The sequence below is a fragment of the Cajanus cajan genome, chromosome 4 (genome assembly GCF_000230855.2).
Source record: "Cajanus cajan strain Asha chromosome 4, NIPB_CcT2T_4, whole genome shotgun sequence".
NCBI classification, from domain to species: domain Eukaryota; kingdom Viridiplantae; phylum Streptophyta; class Magnoliopsida; order Fabales; family Fabaceae; genus Cajanus; species Cajanus cajan.
The window spans coordinates 78580527-78600819 of record NC_138520.1 but is presented as its reverse complement, the minus strand read 5'-3'; the positions used below and the strand labels follow the sequence as shown (position 1 = coordinate 78600819).

The 20293-nt window shown below is 27.3% G+C and overlaps 2 protein-coding genes and 1 long non-coding RNA gene across 5 annotated transcripts; 1 reads left to right on the top strand and 2 right to left on the bottom strand.

Annotated features, from left to right (window-relative positions):
- The first annotated feature begins 829 nt into the window (after positions 1-829).
- Positions 830-1723, top strand: LOC114916333 (uncharacterized). Its single transcript, XR_003804738.2, has 2 exons — positions 830-1273; positions 1450-1723. It is a non-coding gene; the product is annotated as an uncharacterized LOC114916333 (long non-coding RNA).
- Positions 1724-3526: 1803 nt separating this feature from the next.
- On the bottom strand, positions 3527-8053 carry LOC109806101 (peptidase M50B-like protein). Its single transcript, XM_020368465.3, has 10 exons — positions 7758-8053; positions 6765-6860; positions 5818-5902; positions 5348-5469; positions 5214-5238; positions 5031-5114; positions 4554-4583; positions 4351-4456; positions 3992-4056; positions 3527-3733 (listed from the first exon to the last, which is right to left on the bottom strand). Exons 1-9 carry the CDS (start codon positions 7845-7847, stop codon positions 3993-3995), a joined length of 702 nt encoding a protein of 233 aa, XP_020224054.2. The 5' UTR covers positions 7848-8053; the 3' UTR covers positions 3527-3733; position 3992.
- Positions 8054-11447: 3394 nt separating this feature from the next.
- LOC109805411 (RNA-binding (RRM/RBD/RNP motifs) family protein) lies at positions 11448-15344 on the bottom strand. 3 transcript variants are annotated; one of them, XM_020367467.3, is made up of 8 exons: positions 15132-15337; positions 14934-15031; positions 14375-14426; positions 13366-13436; positions 13002-13092; positions 12836-12911; positions 12143-12221; positions 11448-11955 (listed from the first exon to the last, which is right to left on the bottom strand). In XM_020367467.3, the coding sequence occupies exons 1-8, from the start codon at positions 15274-15276 to the stop codon at positions 11608-11610; spliced, it is 960 nt and encodes a 319-aa protein (XP_020223056.1). In that variant the 5' UTR covers positions 15277-15337; the 3' UTR covers positions 11448-11607. The 3 variants fall into 3 exon arrangements, with proteins under 3 accessions (XP_020223056.1, XP_020223058.1, XP_020223059.1); XM_020367469.3 differs by having other exon boundaries at positions 14934-15008; positions 15132-15270; XM_020367470.3 differs by lacking the exon at positions 12143-12221 and having other exon boundaries at positions 15132-15344.
- Positions 15345-20293: the final 4949 nt, after the last annotated feature.

Below are 20293 nucleotides of genomic sequence, written 5' to 3'. Positions count from 1 at the left end.
ATCCGTGACAACCTGCACATATTATATTCCTCCAACCTCTTTATTTTTCTAATTTCATTCAATTTTATCAACCTGCACATATCTGTGACTTTTTTCTTTTTAGTTTTTGCTTGAAGTGTGAAATATAATCTAATGACTATAGTTTAATTTTTTTAATAGTCACGTTATTGATGCATAATATTCACTGATTTTGTTGATGATTAATTTTTATTAAAAAAATTTGATTGATTATTTTAAGTGAGATTTTCTTTCTCAACCATTTTATATATATATAAAATTTGAATTTGAAATCTTTACCATTATTTAATTTAATATATTATTATGTTAATATGTATTTTAAATTTAACTAACATGTATAAATTTAAAATATATATTTTAAATTATAAAGTAACATCAAATGTGATCTTTGTATCAGTTATTACTTTGATATATTGTTTCCTTTAAAACATTAACTTTTCCACAAAATAATAAGGTCACAAGTATTTCATCGTTATATAATTTGTACCATTATTAAATATTTAGTTAAATATATGATGAATAGTATATGTATTGATATTAATGTAAAAAAATAATAATAATAAAAAAATAAAAAATAAAAAGATTACACCGTTATTCAATTATAAATTATCATAATAAATTTATTCACTTTTGTAATAACTTGTATATATATTTTTTAAATTTACAAAGTTAGAAAGCACATTATGTATATAGCAAGGAGGGTGTCACCAAAAAAGTATAGCAAAGGAGGCTCATCCAATATAGTATAGTATAGTGCTTGTCACATGAATTCTAGAACTTCATTTAATGTCACAATATTTGTTAGTGGAATACAAACATTTGGCTTATTCCTCCTTTTATATTATCATTCTTTACATATAACGATGTAGAGATAAGCTTGGTTGTCGTATATATAAAAATAAAAAAGATGGAGAACCGAATAATAAAGCGAATAAGCTATATGACCTTGCATTGGATTCGAATTAGCCTCCTTCTGATAGCAAGGGCCAACCATTGTTGCCTATAAATACGAACCCTAAGGTATTTTGCTAACATCAACACACACATATAACCATAGCTAGCTAGTGAGGTGAGGTTAACACAGAAGAACTCTTCGTGTTCCCTCAAAGGCTTCCAGTATTCATGTCATAATTAACTTGCTTACATGAATGCTGGAAGTCTTTGAAAGGAACTTGAAAGCATACTTCTACACTTGTGATAAGTATCGGAAAACCATACAGCACTTCCAACAAAATTTTCGTTTCCCTAATGGAAGGTAAGGAGCTGAATACTAAGCAAAAAACCTATCTCCAAAACATCTTTTTTCAGCAAAAGCTGAGTAGTAGCCTTTTCTTTTATATATATTCATCACTTATTTCATTTTTGTACTTGTGTGTCTATACTGAGGAAAACCATGTGTTAATTCAACTTTTTGTTTGCTTGATTTTGAAGGGAACACGTTACAGGAACCAAAAGGGTGATATATGCATGTTGTAGATTGATATATGTTCTAGAGAAGTTAGAGCCTCGGTATCTCTACTTCACAAGTAACCAACATGCTTGGTCATGGCATAGTCGATATTGTCTCTTCCAAGATGACCTAATCACGACTTGATCGATCTGGTTATGTTATAGCTGATATTTTTCTTTTATTGAAGATGCATAACTCTTTTTCATTGGATCGGTTACTATAAAAATAAGTAATACTTTTATTTTTGATTTGATATTCAATTTAGAGATCAAATTTTAATTTTTTAGTTAAAAAACACACATGTAAAACTATTTGAACTATTAACTTTTGATACATGTTCTGACCAATATGATCAAACTAACACACATGATATAAAAGAAATCGTAACAAACTATCAACGAAATAACAAACTTTATCTTTCTTGTCACTGTTTAAAAGGCCTTGCATCCATGTGGCCACCACCATTTTGCTCTCAACACTGGTTGCAGCCTCACGGAGTTAATTGGCATTTGGAAGATATAGCTCTCTGTGTTCACTGTTGAACAATTTATAATCATATTACATAAATATGTAATTATGGATTGGATGTCTACATTTGTTTTACGGTTTCACCTTTTTAGATTAGGTTCTCTTAATTATTCTTCAGATTTTTAACATTTATAACTCGGTAACTGATAACAGTGTTTTCAAAGAAATTTTAATGTCAAAAGGTTAACAAAAAATTTAGTTGATCAACAATAGTTTAACATGATAATCTAAAATCGCTTTCACAAGGTTTAAGTGTATCTATAAATTTAAAATAAATATTTATTATACTTGAAAAAATCATCAAAATATAAAATTGAATACAAAGTGACAAAACGTCTATCGCAGTATTATTCAATTCTGATGTTTTTCGGGATCCTTATATAAAGAAAATAACTATTTTTTTTTTTTAACTTTACCAATGGTTAGTAGGAAGTGAAAAAGCATAGACATTTTCACTTATTGATAGATTGATACATCTTGTGTTAATTATACTTCCAATTTCGACATTTACAAGAGTCAAGTTTTTCTACAATAAAAGTTATTAAAACCTTACTTAATAACAAAATAGAAAATAACTTAGAAATATTATAATTCCATGCGTTAAGAGAAAAAATTTTGCTAAAATATCCAATCTTAATACATTAACAAATGAAGTTAATTAGTAATACAAAAGAACAATGAGTTATATTTAAACAAAACTTGTTTTTCTTATTTAAAATATGTCCAATACATTTTGCTCTACCCTAGCTACCCCCAAAATGGAAAGATCATGACTACATTAATTTAGAAAGCTTTTATTAATATTATATTACTGAAATTAATGCATTGACGATATTGAATGTTATATTTTGCAATAAAGAAATTTGACTCTTTTTCCATGAATATCTTCCTGCTAAAGGCTACGCACTCCAAACAGATTTTTAGTATCTATAAAAAAATGTTTTGATTCTTATAAAAAAAATATATTATGATTTTCATTCTTTCAAAATATGAAATCGCTAAATTTAGCCTGCAGTGTTTGGTTTAAATATCATTTTTTAAGTATCTTAAAAAAAAAAAAAAATATTACATGTTAATGATACTGCGACATAATCCTGCAAACATATGTCAAATAATAGTAGGGATCAAAACTTCTGAATTTTCAGTTTTATAAAAAAAATGACCTTTCATTTCATAATCTGTATCCTGCATTAATTAGCATTTTTAAAAGTCAATTTTTTAATCACGTGGACAATTTATAAAATACTATTAATTATACTATTCTAGAGTACAGTATTTTAAAATTAAAATTAATAAAATCTTATTTGCATTTCAAATATGTCTCAAGAAATATTACATAATTTAACTATTTTATTATCAATTAAAAAGATTTAATTTTTAAACATAACTATACAAATTTAATAATTAATTTTATATCTCAAAAAGCTTAAATTTTAGGGTTCAAATGCCCCTATGTTTTAAATGTAGTTGAAACTTTTGGAGGAAAAAGCTTGATAGAGTAATAGCAGCAAAGTGCCAAAGGCATCTATCTATGGAAGTACTCACCTGTATTTCACTAAGTTTCTATACAAAAGCAATCATTTATCAAGCAACCCAAAATAGGCTGCAAAGAATGAAGGCATCGGAGTAACAATTCCCACCAGAAAAATAAAATAGAAAAATCAGAATACAAAACATCAAATTAGAAAGAGTCAAGCTCTTTGCAGTACCAAACAGCTTGGATACAACTTTCTCAACCTGCAAACAAAAAGAATAAGATATGTGTCATCATAACAATTTATCAAATTCTTAAAATACCATCAAAAGAATTTTCCTTTTTACATCTGTATGTTGGCATATGAATGAATTAATATAGAAGTATTTCGATCATAAGTGAATATTTTTTTCAGTTGACATTGAATCAGAATAATTTTTCATGCTCAATTTAATGTGGGAGGAATGCATCCAACTGATTGGTTAACTCCTTGAGATATTTAATAGAAAATGTTTATTTACCTCATGATAATATGACCAGGCCAAGGTACAAAGATCCGCAAAGAAATGCAAATGATATCAACCCCCTGAAAGTGGAACGCATTGCAGAAAGGAATATTAGTGACAACTGACATTATTTGACCATCTTAATTATCGATTTTTGTAAAGCTTGAAGAACTTAATTTTCAGTTAAATCTAATAGAAACTAAAACAGTGTAGCAAAATGAAAACAAGGTTCATAAACAACGAATTATTATTTATTAGAGTATAAATTGTGACAAAAATACTCTAAATTCCAATCCTATAAAACTAGAAACTTTCAGCCCAAAATAAAACAGACATCTTTGCTTTCATGTGTGTTTCTCTATGGCAAAACTCACCAAATAACTCCCCATCCTACACCATTACAGGGGCATGGGCAAACTTCTGCAAACTTTTCAGCATCACTAGAGTGGACTCTTCGAGATATTAAATCGTCGTAAATATCTACATCATGCAAATTTTAATCATGTGATGTAAGTGATATCACAAGTTTTATTATCGAAGGTAAAATAAACCATTTAAAAGGTTCTTGAAAGTATACCATAAACTGAAAACAAACTGTTCATCACACCTGAAAATCAAATCATAATTAGTTAGTTGTCTATATATGGTAGAAAACCATAAAATAAGAGAATATTATCAATGAAAATAGAAAGAGTTTGTGCTCTTACAAGGAACCACCTGAGCCTAAGTTCCTCAGAGAAAACTATTTCTCTACCAACAACCAAAATGACTAACCTCCTCCTCAGAGAAAACTATGCTGCATGGCCTAACAAACTTGCCAACTCAAGTAATTGAAACTAATTATCTCCCCCCTAAACCTTTCTTTTTTCTTATGCATATAGATTTTCCAAATCCTAGTTTCCTATGATTTGAGCCTAATAGTTGGTCCCTGACTTGTTCCACCTTACTGCTTGCATTAAATTCATTAACCATATATATTTCACAAGACATGACACAATTGTCTACCAGAAACAAATTCAAATAATTTATAGAAAATGGATGAAGAGGAACATACCAATAAAGAGAATGACATAGCGAAGGATATGGACCGTTGTTTTCTCTTGCAGAAGCCAAATTACAGCAATAAAAACAATAAACCCTGATAATCATTGATCAAGAAGAATAATGTGAGAAATGTCAATATCTTCTTTCCGTTTTTTTTTTCCATTTTACTTGAGAAGATCATAAAATCACTCACCAATACAGAGTCCTCGTAGTGTCCACTTTTTGGACAAAAGCATGTAGCAAATCAGAAGAAAACAGAGAAAAGTCAGGACCCAAATAGCTTTGATATATTTGATAGAAAACAACTGCATCTATAACCCATCTTACATTTTTTGCGAGAAAGAGCACAATAATCAGAGCAGCAATAAAGCAACCAGCAGCTATTTTTGCAGTGAGAAGTTTTGTGGATGCAAGTATCAAAGCCATACCCCAAAATGATGAACCAAGATCTGGAGGAAAAACCAATCAGAAAAATGGTAAATGCAACTGAAAAGTGCTCATGACAAATTCAAAGCATATGTGTCTATTCAAAATATAGAATATCAACATATCTATGAATCTCGTGATTTGCTGCCATTTTGCATGTACACAATTTCACGTCAAACCCATAGGCCATAGCACATGTGGTGATGTTAGTTTATAAAACTGCTATCCATAAGTCCCTGATTCTAAATTAACTTAAACATTTTACCCCCATTGCGTAAATTTTTATATATATCATATAATTAAAAACATTGTGTAGCATGAAAATAATAATTAACGAGTTAACTAAAAATTAAGGGAGAAAAGTGCATTACATCCAGCAGGCAAGATAATCCAGTATATGCCACCACGTGTCTGGGTTACCCCACCCTCATTTGCGTGAACCTGAATTCCCTCCACCTATTGACATCAGACTAACAATGATTCAGTATGCAGAAGATATAAGTATAAAGAAGCTTACAGCCTGCCAGCAGTTAAAAATATTAAAGTAGTTGCTTCTATAACCTCTGCCTTTCAAAACCAGAATTATGTTTGGCTCTTGCTTGAAACAAAAGATTAGTGGACAGTTTAATAGTTTGTTGCTATTTTCATGTTTCTATATTCCACAAACATGACAAGACCAATCATAATATGAGAAAGAGGGTTCTATGACAATTTTACGCTAAAAGTCTAACTAGTTTTTCCTTTTTCATGATGCGAAGATTAAACCAATCTATATTGAAGTATGACTACTGGGTATTTCATTTTATTATATTCTTTTAAGTTCTCGGTATTAGAAATGTGTTCTTATAGTGACTCAAACCATTCTTAATTGACTAATGATTTGGCAATACCCTTGTGCTTACATTCTACCTAGGAGCATTGAAGTTAAACATTAAACTCATCTTCGATAAGCATCTCATTTAGTGAACTAAAATTACCATCTTAAATCAGCCTGCTAACTGCTAATGACTTTTAGTTGGTGAAATAAAAAACTCTTCGGTGTTGGAAATGCGACAAAACAAAATAGACCATTAATATTAGATGAACTTCGAAGCTATCCTACTTCTCCATAAATAAGTTGCTAGTGACTACATATTTGATGATATATAACAATAAGAGCCATTGTTGGCACCAGAAGTTCTAGGATTTCATATAATTCAGGGCATAGAATACAAGCTTAAACCTCTAACTCATTGTAAAGGAAAAAAAAAATCTCCAAAAGTGGTCTACAATCTACATCTATCATAAAGAGCATTAAGTACAACATTTAAAGTTTTACCTTGCCACAAGTGAGCCAGCAAGCAATTGCATGACTCGCTTCATGCAGAAACACAGTGATGAGCTTAAAGGGTGTAAGTAGAAAAGTCCTCCATAGCTATAACCACCACAACAAAGTATTTGAACAAGCAGATCAGTTGTACAGCCACAGACCAAAATAAATATATACATGATATTGCATACTAAAAAAATCTACATGACATGTGGTGTAGAATATTTATCCATGGTTATTATATACAAATAAATATCTACAAATTTCCCTGATTAACCAACAACAGGTCAAATATGGTGTAGCATATAAATGTATAATACAAGATAATAAACTAAGGACCTCTTTTTGAAAAGGTCTAATGTCAAGACTACCAAGTTGTTCAGCTTACACAACCACATACCAAACTTTGATCCAGTCTCAAGGTACAACTAATTTGGGAATAAGTCAGGCAAAAATGACAAATAATGTTGTCCTTATATTCTTTAAAAAAAAAAAATATATATATATATATATATATATATATTAAAAAAAAAATTCCAGCCAGAAAAAATTTCCATGGAAACATCATTTGTGCTGCTCAAAATTCTCAAGTGTTACAATTAACAATCCCTTTTCTCATTACTCATTACTCATTTAGCAACATTTGAAGATAATTATTTTCTGTGAGCATCTCTTTCATGCCATTAATCAAGTAGGTTTGTTTTAATCCTATAAATCCATTGAAATCAAATAAAGTAAATTATAGGATGCATTACAATAGCACAATTAATTACCTGCAAATATGTGTAGTTACATTAGAGAGAGAGAAGTAATCATTAATATTAATTATCATAAATTACTTATCATCCAAAAGCTTCAACTCTGAGATCATTTGCTTCATTTTCTCTTTAATTTAAATTTTAAAACATTCTCTCTCTGTCTCTCAACCAAAAGAGCCTAGAACTACAATTCCTTAACAGGATGTATTTTCCTTTATGAGAAGAAGAAAGATTAGTAGTGTACCACGAGGATTACAACGGTGAAGGCAGCAACACAAGCAATGAAGACCTTCTGGTCTTGGTCACAACAGTTCTTGAGCTCCCAGTTCGGCATAGCTTTTGTGCTTAAACGAAACGAAAATGACGAATTGAAGTGAAAAAGATCAAACTTTGATGAATGGTGGTGATGGGTTTTGTTTTGAATCTTCTGATTAAAAAGAAGCGTTTTAGTTTGGTGGGTGTGGGGGAATCCAAAACTGAGAGAGAGAAAGTATGAAAAAAAGATAATTTTTTTACAAATTTGGAATTTAATTTTAGAAAGAAGGAAGACAAAGTACTTAGTATTTTGCGTAGCCAGATAGGATGTTGGGCCAACGCGTAAATAAAGTCAACCACGTCAATGCTCCAATCAACGTATCCGTTCATTTCTTACGTGTTCCTGGATTTCAGATTTTCCTGAGTTTTAAATTTTGAATTTCTAAATTATCTCAACAACCTAGGTAAGTCCGATTCAATTTTCCCACAAAGTCCAATGTAATTAAAGAGACGTTTGATACAGAGTAAATTTTTTCATATTATAAAACATGGTTCATAGAAATTTTATATAATGAAAATTATAATTAATTTATTTGATTGGTCATAAATAATTTTAAAAAGATTTATAAATAATTATGTTCTTTGAATTTATATATAAATAAAAATATTTAAATTTTTGAATTAAAATAAAAGTAAATTTTAATATAAAAATATTTCAAAAACAATAAATGAGAACATTATTTATTAAAAGTGTGATTAAGGATATTTTAAGAAATGTAGTATATATTTTATGTGAAATTGTAAAAAAATTAAATATATTAATTTTCTTAATTTATGTAAAAAAAAATTTATATATGAATTTAAATAGAGTATCTCAGAATCAAAAATTTATACTGCATTAAATAAGAAAAAAACTTTATTTTTAATTCAAGAATATAAGTTGATCACCATGAGAAAAGTATTTTCAATAAATAAATAATGTATCCTATAAATATTTAAATAACAAATTAAAGGTAGAAATTAACATTCCATTCTCAATAAAGTAAAAAAATAATTAAAAAATTATGTCCTAAATATTCTTTAAGATATAATGTGATAAACTTTTTCTCTTTTATAAGTAAGGATGAAAATAAATTAGGTAAGACTAAAATTTAAATATACAAGTAAAGTATGTTTTATAAAATTAAAGGTTAAGTTTAACTTATTATCTATCGTAAATTCTTTATAGGTTTTTGAAAGTTTGACATAACTTATTTAAAATTAAAATTAAGTCTGACTAATTATATATTATAAACTTTTTATAGGTCTGACTTTTTAAAAGTTTAGCATGACCTATTTATAAATTAATTTTACATTAATAATGTTAAATAGGTTAATAAATTTAATTTTAAATAATTCAACAAATTTATTTTGAATACATATGCAAGTCTTTTTTTATTTGATAAAAAAAATAATTTATTATATTATTATTAAATATAATGTTCAAAATAAAAAAAATAAAAAATAAAAACTAATGTAACAAGGACAATTCATACACTCATGTACACCATCGTACATTCACACAAGCTATAATGAAAAAAAATAATCTTATAAAAATATTTTAAAATATTATCTATATTCCATTTAGAATATTCTAAATAATCAACTATGAATATCAAAGAAAAAAATAGATAAAGATGCAACTTTTAGAGTTTTTACTTTCGATTTTTTGATTTCATGTTAATAAATAATATAAAACGTTTAAATGTAGTGAAAATGTCAAAAATATTGATAATTTGATTTTTTTTATATTAAATTATTTTTGTTTAATTATATTATTAATAATATAATATCTATATTTTTTATTATATAATATAAATGAATAAATTGATCTATAAAGCCTAAAAAAACTTTTTCATAAGTCTAAATCTAACGTTTTTAAATGAATAACTTTTTAAAATATAAATCTGACCTTAGGTCAGAATTTAAACAAGTTAGGTCGACCCATATTTAAAGTTTAGCTTATTCTCATTATAACACCTTATTTTAATTAAAGGCATATATATAAATGTAACACCCTATTATAATTAATGAACTATATTTATTTATTCTTAAAAAATAATGTCCTAATTATCATATAAACCTAATTAAATAAAATACTTTATAATACTAGGTACATTGAGTTAAAAGAAAAAATGAGCTTATTATTTTCATAATAGATATAATTTTTTACAAGTCACTCCTAATATTTTTATTCCAACTATTTTATAATAAATAAAAAATTTATGATACAAATTATTTATCATAAATCTAAAATATAATTTATATGTTTACAAATATTTATGTATACTTATTTTAAATATAATAAATATATTCAAATATGATATTTTTTATATATGATTTATTATAAAGTTTAATTATATCACAATAATAAACATGTATGTGCATTACACATACTAAAATATTAGTTATAAGTAAAGACATAAAAAAATTTATAATCATATATGTATAAACAACCAATACATAAGAAATAACCTAAATAAACTTGATATTATTTTGTTTAATTAGAAGAAAAAATTTAAATAAAGTATTTGCAAATAAAAATTAACATACTAAAATGAATTAAAGAAGATATAAGCATGTAAGATGATAAAGAAAATAAAAATGGTTAAATAATATACTAATAATAGTTAAATAATATAAAATAAACAAATAAGATGAGATTAAAGACACTTCACCAAACAATTATGATTATATATTATTTTAAAAACTATAATAAATGTCTCATCCTCTCTCTTAAAACTTGTTGTAGAATTCTCATAGTAATTTGATTAGTCTAATATTTTTACATTTTTTATTTTTCTTCGAGTGAGTAAAACAAATTGAATAAAAAAAATAAAAAAAGATAAAATATTCTTATTAAATAAAATATAGAAATACAAAATTTTTGAATCCTAATAGTAATAATAAAATAGATATAATTGTAATACTATAACAATTCATTGATTTGATTTTATAATGATTGTTTTCAACTTATAACAATAAGCACGATAAATATAAGTAATTATAATAACAAAATAAAATATAAAAGAAAAAAAACAATTGAATCTTGTAAAATGCAAAATATATTTTTAAAAAAGTTTATCCATCTAAAATATATAACTAAGTTGAATAATAAAACAAATGCTAACATATTTTGTTCAACCCGATTTTGAATATGAAACTTAATTGAAGATAAACTTTAGTTTTATAGTTAGTTATCAAACAATAGAAAAACATATTTTGTTCTAACACACTTTATTGTTAAATAAAATTGATGTAGAAATCACTTTCATCTGTCCTTTTTATCCACGTACTTGCATTTTACATTCTTTGTTTACCTCTAGGTATAGACCTAGTCACATTCAGTTTGATGAAAAATAAATATACATATATTAATTCTAGTGTCTCAGTGCAAACGTCGAAATGGTTGATAAAAACAGGAAGCATTAACATGCTTACTTGTATTGAAAGTTTAAACTACTTGCACATTATTTTATTCAATGTTCTGTTAAATCATTTTGATTTTTGAAACATTTGTTACAATGCCCGTCTGTTTATGTTAGCTTTCAGGGTCTCTACTTTCACATAAGCTATTATGAAAAATCTAATACAGCAAACCGTGTCTTGTAAGAATAAGACTGAGTACTCTACACCCCTATGAAGATATAAACAAAAGGCACGATTATCATTGAACTATAGTATACATGCATCTCATGTTAAACGAGAAGTGTTTGAGAATTGTCACTTGCCATTCTCATTTCTCCCATACATATATACCATTGGCATATCAAAAGGGTAATAATGAGATGTAGAGCTTTTTAGTTGTCATGAGGGGAATGGCGACTATATTTTTCCCGCCGATCATCTCTTTCTTTTCTCTTCCTAGAATGTTTGTTAGTGTCGGTAGAATTTCTGTGCCTGTATTCTTTCTCAGATGAACTTCTGTCATGGTAATGACCACTCCTCTCCGACGAGCTCCTTCCACGAGAGTGAGAGTGGTCATCTCGGTGACTTGAACTCCTTCTGTGGTGTCCTTCCTCAATGTCCACTGAACTTCTGGGGGCATCTTCTTTCCTAATCCTATCATTAGAACCCCTTCTTCTATGACTATGAGACTCTTCTTCTCTGTCTGAAAGATTCCTTTCTCTTCTAGGAGGTGATGGCACCTGTACATGTATTGACAAAAACAAAAACAAATTAACAAGCAAATAGATGTAACGTGTCAAGAATCACTACGAAGTATGAAAAATCCTAGATCAAATGCAAATTTGTTTGCCATTTCAATATCTTAAAATATTTAACACAAATCAGATATCCAAATCAGATATGCTCCAAAAGTTAAAATAACACCACCTGAAAGCGAGACATGTATCTTCCCTCAGGCGGAGGTGGTATGCCGAGCTTCTTCAGCTCCTCATGTGGAATTGGTTTCCTACTCAAACAGTAGAGAGAATACAGAATCAATATAGAAACAATTTATCTCATTCAAGCAGCTCTCTTAAACCCTGCAATAATATCTACCCAAATAGTAAATGACATCATGTTTTTGTGCACACTGCACTAAAGATTTATCCCTATTCACAGAGCTTTAAAAATCGAGGATTATATAGAAAGCTTTTCGCAACACAAAGTTCACCACAACCACTTAGGAAACCAAACATCTTACAGAGCCATAAACTTCAATACACGTGTAGTCACCAGACTCTGTCTTACTCTCACTCTTATCTGTCTTCTATTTTAAATTTGAACCACTATCAACTTATTCATTTTAGATCAACTAGTTCAAGAACAAAATACAAAATAAACTACAATATAATTTTACTCCCCCTTTTACATCCCTTCCACATGATACTAGTATGAGACAACTTTCAGGGGAGGTCAATATAACCTTACTCTAATAATCAACCAATTGGCATTAAGGTTCAATATTCATTTTTATTCAACAAACCAGATCTTATCGCACATCATCAAAAAATAGGAAAAGGTAACAAGATATTTCATAAAAGGAAAAATAAAGTTTTCAGATATAAATGGGCTGAAATTTACAGGGGTGCACGAAATGGTTTTTCTCTTCCCCCGAACCGAAGTTGTCCGGATTCCTTTTTTCCACTTAGACCACCACCTGTAGGAAAGAACAGAAAGCAATCAGATGGCTCTGCCTCAAAGTAGACATGTAACTTCAAGAATGATTCAGTTGAAGTCTTGAACTGACCTAATCTTCTAGGTATCCATCCAGGCATCAACTGCTGTCTGTTGTAATCCACTATGATTTCACAATCATCAACAATTAAATGATGAGCTTCCTGCAAATGAGAAAAGTCAATAAATTTCCATAACACTAACATTTAATAGAAAGACATATTTCAAGCCAGCTGAAATCCAGATGATTGCATTTGCTACTAGACATGTGGCTGTAAGATCAGCTGAGTTTTGTCAAAATTCAATTATTAAAACATGACTGGTGTGTGTGTGTGTTGTGTGCATAAGAGGCGTGATAGGGTTTTAATTTTTGTTGAGTCATAAAGCTTTGCTTTTCTAAGCTAAAAATTAAGCAAAGTTTTAACATGTTGTAGCACCATATATGCCCGTCGCATCTCCCTTTCAGTTTCATATTCAACAAAAGCATAACCACGAGAAGCTCCTGTCACTGCAACCAAAAAAAAAATCCAATGTAAAAACTTAAATCCCACACCTTGACAATAATATGGCTATAAGAATTAGTATTTACATATCATTCAAGGGAACAAACACATAAAGTCGCCAAACCATTGGTAAGGGTTTAACACAAAAATATGGGTATACAAGAAGCCATACAAATAACCCAATGGTAAATGCTACATCTGTTGGTAAATGAATATTTACAGAGACTTGATAAAGATCTTTTTCCAGTACTTGGGCAAACCATAAAACAACTTAATAATAAAAACATTGTTCCAAGGTACGCATAAATTTACGAGCATCATATTATCTCCATAACATGGAAAACAAATTGTAGAAGTAAAATAATACAAAAAGAGCAGTATCAAGATTCCTGAGGAACTAGAATGTTTCACAATCCTTAAAATGGCTTAAATACAATAAAACACAATCAAATGCAGAGCATTATACAAGTAAGCAATCAGCAAGTGCTCAATCATATTGACCTGCAATCCTGCATGCTCAATAGTCAATCAGAAACCCACTTGGATGTTTTGCAAAAGCACACTGATAGGCCCATAAGAGACAATAGACCACCAATTTGGATGAAAGATTACATCTAAATGTTAGGCCCAAGTAGATGTTTCAGTTGTTTTTTTTCAATAGAATAATTTCCAGCCTTATACTTGCAAGACTAGCATCCATCAGATCTTTTCTATGGAGCTATATATGTATTTTCTGTTTGAATGAAAAGGGAGAGAAAATTTTTCCTGAATTAGCTTATCTTTTAGTTAATATTAGTGTAGCCCTAGCTCTCGTCAACTTGAACCCTATCACACACAATGTGGAAATGCAAAATAGATCTACATAGATCAGGGCAGAGAAATAACCAATACAAACTGACAATCAAATAAGGGTAGAGAAATAAGATAGATAAAAAATTGATACCAATGTCCCTGACCAGGCGTAAGTTCTTCACCCGACCATACTTACTCATAACCTGAAAGTTAGAAGCCACACCTTCCATAAGCAACCAGACAAGTAAATTATGCTCTCTTAAAATGAGGCAGCGAAAGAGATGACAGTGCCATAAACATGAGTCAGGAGAGTGGTCAATATCCTCCATCAATTTGACAAAGTTGCCACTTTAATATCAACTCCCATTTTTCCTGGAAGAAACTCATAAGCTTCAAGGAATATAATCGGGTTCCAAACGTATAAGCTACATGTTCCTTTCACACTGTTGCTGATCATTGTTTATGCAGAGACAAGAAGGGTCAAAATCGAACCCCATCCATTTACCAGTAACCTAACTTCTTATTCTTATGTACCTTGACTACCTTCTTCCGAAAAAATAAACCTACATTAACTAAGTTAATATATATATATATATATATATATATATATATATATGAAAGAATTTTCTAGATACTCTAATTTATCATAGAATCAAGCTAATATTACATTAACATATCCTATTTGCACCATATAGAGAAAAAAATTGTACCTTGCGGATAGTATCTTCAGTGGTGAGGCGAGAGAGGCGAGCCACGAAGAGAGTGCAATAAGGGTCTCCGGTGGCCTTAGGATCACCAAATGGGTCATCTGCAAAATTCAATTTTTAAGCTTAAAATGGAATGAAAATTGGAAATTTTCGAAAAGGGAAAAAGGAAAAAAAATAAAAAAAGGAAAAAAAGAAACAGACAGAGGCCAATGGAGGAACAGAGTTGAGCACGATAAACAGCGTTGTCGTGAGGAACAACATCGGTGCCGTCGATGCTGCCAGCTTGAATGGGATGATAGGCATCTGCATAGAATACAGAGTTCAAATTTTTGGACCTAACACTCATTGCTCTTCACTCTTCACTCTACAATGGTTTATAATTCTTTTTAAATTGCAACGAAAACTATAATAGGTCCTTTGACTGTAACTAGATATAAAATCAAAACTTTGAGGTGAAAAAAATTTGTGAGAAATCGACGGAAGAGAAATAGAAGAAAAAATATATTAATATATATATATATATATATATATATATATATATATATGTGAGTAAAAAATAAGTAAAAAAGTTATTGAAAATTTAGTTTAATCTTTTAAGATATATTTTTAATCTATGTAGTTTTATTTATTTTATTTTTCATTTTCTATATTTTAAAATAGATGTTTTTAGTTCTTATACTTAAAATTTTTAATTTTTTTAGTTTTTATTGTTTTTTTAACATTATCTCTTTTGTGTTGACATAAATTTATTAATTCAATTTTTTTATATTTGATATTGAATTTATTTTATTAGAGCTATTTTAAATTAAGTCTTTATTGACACTCATATCTATTTTGAAATCTCACATATAAAGATTGAGATTCATTTTAAATTTAGTCTTACCGGATTGAAGATTGTACCATATTGATATAAAATAGAACATTAAAAAAAACTAACAATAGAGATTAAAATGATTACAAAATTGTAAGTATAAAAACTAAAAAAATCTATTCAAACTATAGGGATTAAAGAGGAATATAAATATAAAAAATTATTAAAAAAAATAAACTATAGAGACTAAAAGATAAAGTATGTAAAACTATAAAGATTAAAAATGTATTTTAACTCTAAACTTTGTTATTAGGGCTTAAGGTTTGAGGTGTATTTGATAACGAGAGAAAAAATTGAGAGAAATTGAGTGAAAGAAATAGAAAATAAAATTATATATATATATATGAGTAAAAATAGATGAGAAATAAATTAAAAGTTTTAATTTAATTTTTTTATCTATTAAAATTACAATAACGGCATCAAAGTATAAACTTAAAATCATGTGAATTTAATTGTTTGGTTTAAGAAAAATAGAAAAGAAATATAAATAAATAATATTATAATTAAATTTTTTTATGTACAATTTATTATTTTATTATGTATTTTTCTAATCAAATTATCATATTGTGATTGTTTATAGACAACTAATTAAGTGTAATATATATATATACATATATATATATATATATATATATATATATATATGAATGAATGATTGTGGTTGTCCAACAATTGTCTATTTGATAAAACTTAAATAGAAAAAAATTGGTGGTTAAATTGTCGGTAATCATTCAAGTGTAAAAAATGTTTTAAATAGAAGAAATTGTCATAATCTCTTTTGATATTTGATAAAATGACATAGATCTCCCTCTATTTTATTAGTTGACAATTATCTCTCTTATTTTATGATTTAGGTTTCACATACTACATTTTTTCATAATGTTAATTCATTTACATGTTGAAACTTATTCTCTTTACCTAGTTGAACTTTTTTCTACAATTGAAAAAATGCATAGAATTATCAATACGTAATTATACTCTTAGTTTTATTTTATTGTAACATAGTACAAATATTAAAAAAAAATCATTTATTAGTGGACTACACAAAGGCACAAGAGATTAATTACTCTCATCTAAAAGTCATATCAATGATATTGATCTCCTATATTTAAGTTTAAAAAACTTAAATAACTCTAGATGTACTCATTAATGATGTGACTTTATAGTCCTAATAATATTTTTTCTATCAAATATCAAAACCACACACAAAAAAAATATTATGCAACCTTTACAAAAACTTTAATTTTGTTTGCATAAATAAAAATTAAAGACAACCTGAAAAAAAAAAGTTGCTATATACCTTGAAAAGAATAGATAGTAGCAAATAGAGAGCTTGTTAATGAAAGAAGGAGCAAAGTTACACACATTAAAAGTTTATCATTTTTTACCTAGACAATTTTTTAATTTATTTATAATTTAAGAAGTTAAATAGAATTCACATTTGAAGAGGTTTAGGGTTTAGGGTTTAGGGTTTAGGGTTTAGGGTTTTAGGGTTTAGGGTTTTTCAAAAATAGGGATGATTGGTGTCATTTGGATAAATTTTAGGAAAGGTTAATATAAATTTCACTTTTAACATGATTGCGACAACAATTGTGTATTTGGTAAAATTTAAATAGAAAAAAAAATTGACAATTAGAAGTTGTCACTTGTCACAAAATGTGAACCGGACTTTTTAACCTTATTTTCACTAAGTCTTGCACATAAATAAAATGAGGTGAGACTCATCACCTTTTAATTTCCTATCCCTTCATGTCTCATTAATTAAACTACCTATTTCATTTTTATCATCTTATTTTTACTCCTTCCTTCTTATTTTTTAGTAACCAAACAAAGGGTAAATTTTTTAGACTAAAACATAAATAAGTTTTAACTAAGTCAAATTTATTTCTAAAAAAAGAATTTTATTTATTATTTTTAAACTAAAAATATATCTAATATGAGGAAACATGAACACTATCCATGATAAATGTGATTAAAGATATTTTAATCAACTTTCTTAATATATGTGAAATTAATTTTTGTACTTATATATAAGTTCAAAGAGAGTACTCTATTTATATGTGTACATGTTATTTTGATCTAACCTAATTATATCAAGGAGTGCCAAAATAGTTGTGACTTAATTTTCAATAACATGTATTAGATTGAACTAACTTGTTGCTCCTATTAATTTTTTACACTAAAATATATTTTTGGTCATCTATATTATTTTTAAGATTATTTTTGATCATTTATGTTTTAAAATGTTAATTTTGATCTTTTATCTTTTAAATTAAAGTTGATTTAGTCCTTTTGAAATCATGATTGATTTCAATTTTGAGACACGATTTTGAATCATTTTTTGACTAATTTAAAACCTAGAAATTATTTTATTAGATTCATTTATATGAAAATTATAGAATGTGACATATATTTGAATAAAAAAGAATCATATACACAATAAAAATTGTGTGAAACGGAGTCCAAGTAACAACTAAAAATATATATATATATATAATCTAATTTAAAATTATCTTCTAATTGTTTGTGTGATATATTTTTCATGTGATTTAAACTATGTTTATCACTTTTTTTGAGTTGAATATCAATTGAATTTCATAGTTTTTATATAAATAAATCTAATAGGACAAGTTTTATGTCACAAATCAATCAAATAAATATTTAAAATTATATTACGAAATTGAAAATAATGATTATTTTAAGAAGATCAAATCGACTCAAACTTATAAGATAAATGATCAAAATAGATATTTAAAAAAAATAAAGGATCAAAATGAATCTTAAAAATAAAATAAAGGACTAAAAGCATAATTTAATTAACTTTTTAATATTTATCTCATAAATGATAAATTTAATGTGGGACGTTAATACTAATTTTAAGAATAACATTCTATGCACATAAATAGAATTTTGTTTTAAATTTCTAATACTTATTTATTATTTTCGTTGATACACTCTATTTTAATTATATTATTAATACTAGAAGACTGAATTCTATCCTCATCGTTGGTAAGACAACAGAAGCTAATATGATCAAACTCAACCCACTAATCTAACTTGTCATGATGTTGATTTTGATAAGCTAAGGTCTTGAATTTAAATTTAAATGTATTTTGAGGAAGAATTATGTCTCAAGTAATCTACAACATAATTTCGTGTCTTATATTCTCTTCAAAAATATAACTTTTAAACAATGATGTATTAAAATATAAAAATATTAATTTAATATTTTTATTCTTTATAATATGATAATATATTTAAAATGTAAAAAATAATATTTTAATATTTAAAAATATATTGTAAAATATAACTTAATTGAAATTTCATATTTCTTTTATTGTATAATTTGACTATACATACTATTAATATTAATATGTTAAACCAAAAGTCTGAATTGATTCAAATTTGTCGAACATAATTTGAATCTTAATTGAATTAAGTTAAATTTAGAAAAATGGTCAAATCGAAAAATCAAATCAAATAAAGATGTGAATAAATTTATTTGTTGCACTCCTTTACTCAATCCTAATGACTAACCAAACGTGATAACCTATATAACTTTAATTTTTTGTTTAACCTTAAGTGATTTTACTCTTGGTAAAATAACCTTAATTGTCTTGTAAGAATGATATAATTAATTAAGTCTTTTTATTCTTATAAGTTAGGACTTGAAATCAAATCTACTTTCTTTTATATTCTTTTATACACTCTTATATTAAGAATGAGATAACCAAAAAAATGTTGATGGTTCACTTTAATAATATGTCTTAATATAAACTTTTAATTAAAAAAAAGTAAACTTAAGTGATTTAATTTCAAATATGAAGATTCTACCCAAGTGAACACTTAAAATGTCAATGTCATACACGTATCCTAGGAACAAGTCTAACAATCATGAACATGAAGATTATCTGTTGGACTCCCCGTCCTACTTCTTTTTAAATGAAAGCAAATAAGTATGCATAGCTACACACATTGCTTCAGGGGTTCAAGAAGAAAAAATTTAGCCATGTTTACATAATAAACCAATATCGGCTGCAAATTTTTTTGGCACGCCAACTGCAAGTAAGAACTAAGAACCACCCTTTGCTAAACCAGAACAATTTTCCTACACAATAAAAACAACAATAACAAAAGTCTTATCCTACCAAGTGAGATTGGTTAGATGGATTGTTATTTTAAACATCAAAACTTAATTTAAAAAAAGAAGGATTATCACAAAAACAAAGAATTAAATGGAATGAATCTACAATACATTATCCACCAGAAACAACTAAGTTGTATACAAACTCCTGCAATTAAAAGACAAAGGGAATTCTACGAGATAATAAACGGGGTTAAAATTAGTGCTAATCAAATCAACAAACAAAAAATATATATTGAAATACTCTGATAGAGAATGTTCTACCACAGTACTTCAAGTTCGGCAAAAGCACGATCAGAATATAATAGCTTTTTAGTAATTCAACAGATATCACATTCACAGGGCAAG

Coding starts and splice junctions, on each gene's coding strand:
- LOC109806101 (XM_020368465.3), bottom strand. CDS start 7,847: ATGCCGAACTGGGAGCTCAAGAACTGTTGTGACCAAGACCAGAAGGTC. Junction 6,861..7,757: donor TCACCGTTGTAATCCTCGTG/GTACACTACTAA, acceptor TGGTGGTTATAG/CTATGGAGGACTTTTCTACT. Junction 4,457..4,553: donor CAGTTTGTTTTCAGTTTATG/GTATACTTTCAA, acceptor TGCATGATGTAG/ATATTTACGACGATTTAATA.
- LOC109805411 (XM_020367467.3), bottom strand. CDS start 15,276: ATGAGTGTTAGGTCCAAAAATTTGAACTCTGTATTCTATGCAGATGCC. Junction 13,437..14,374: donor ACGCCTGGTCAGGGACATTG/GTATCAATTTTT, acceptor TTTTGGTTGCAG/TGACAGGAGCTTCTCGTGGT. Junction 13,093..13,365: donor AGATGCGACGGGCATATATG/GTGCTACAACAT, acceptor TCTCATTTGCAG/GAAGCTCATCATTTAATTGT.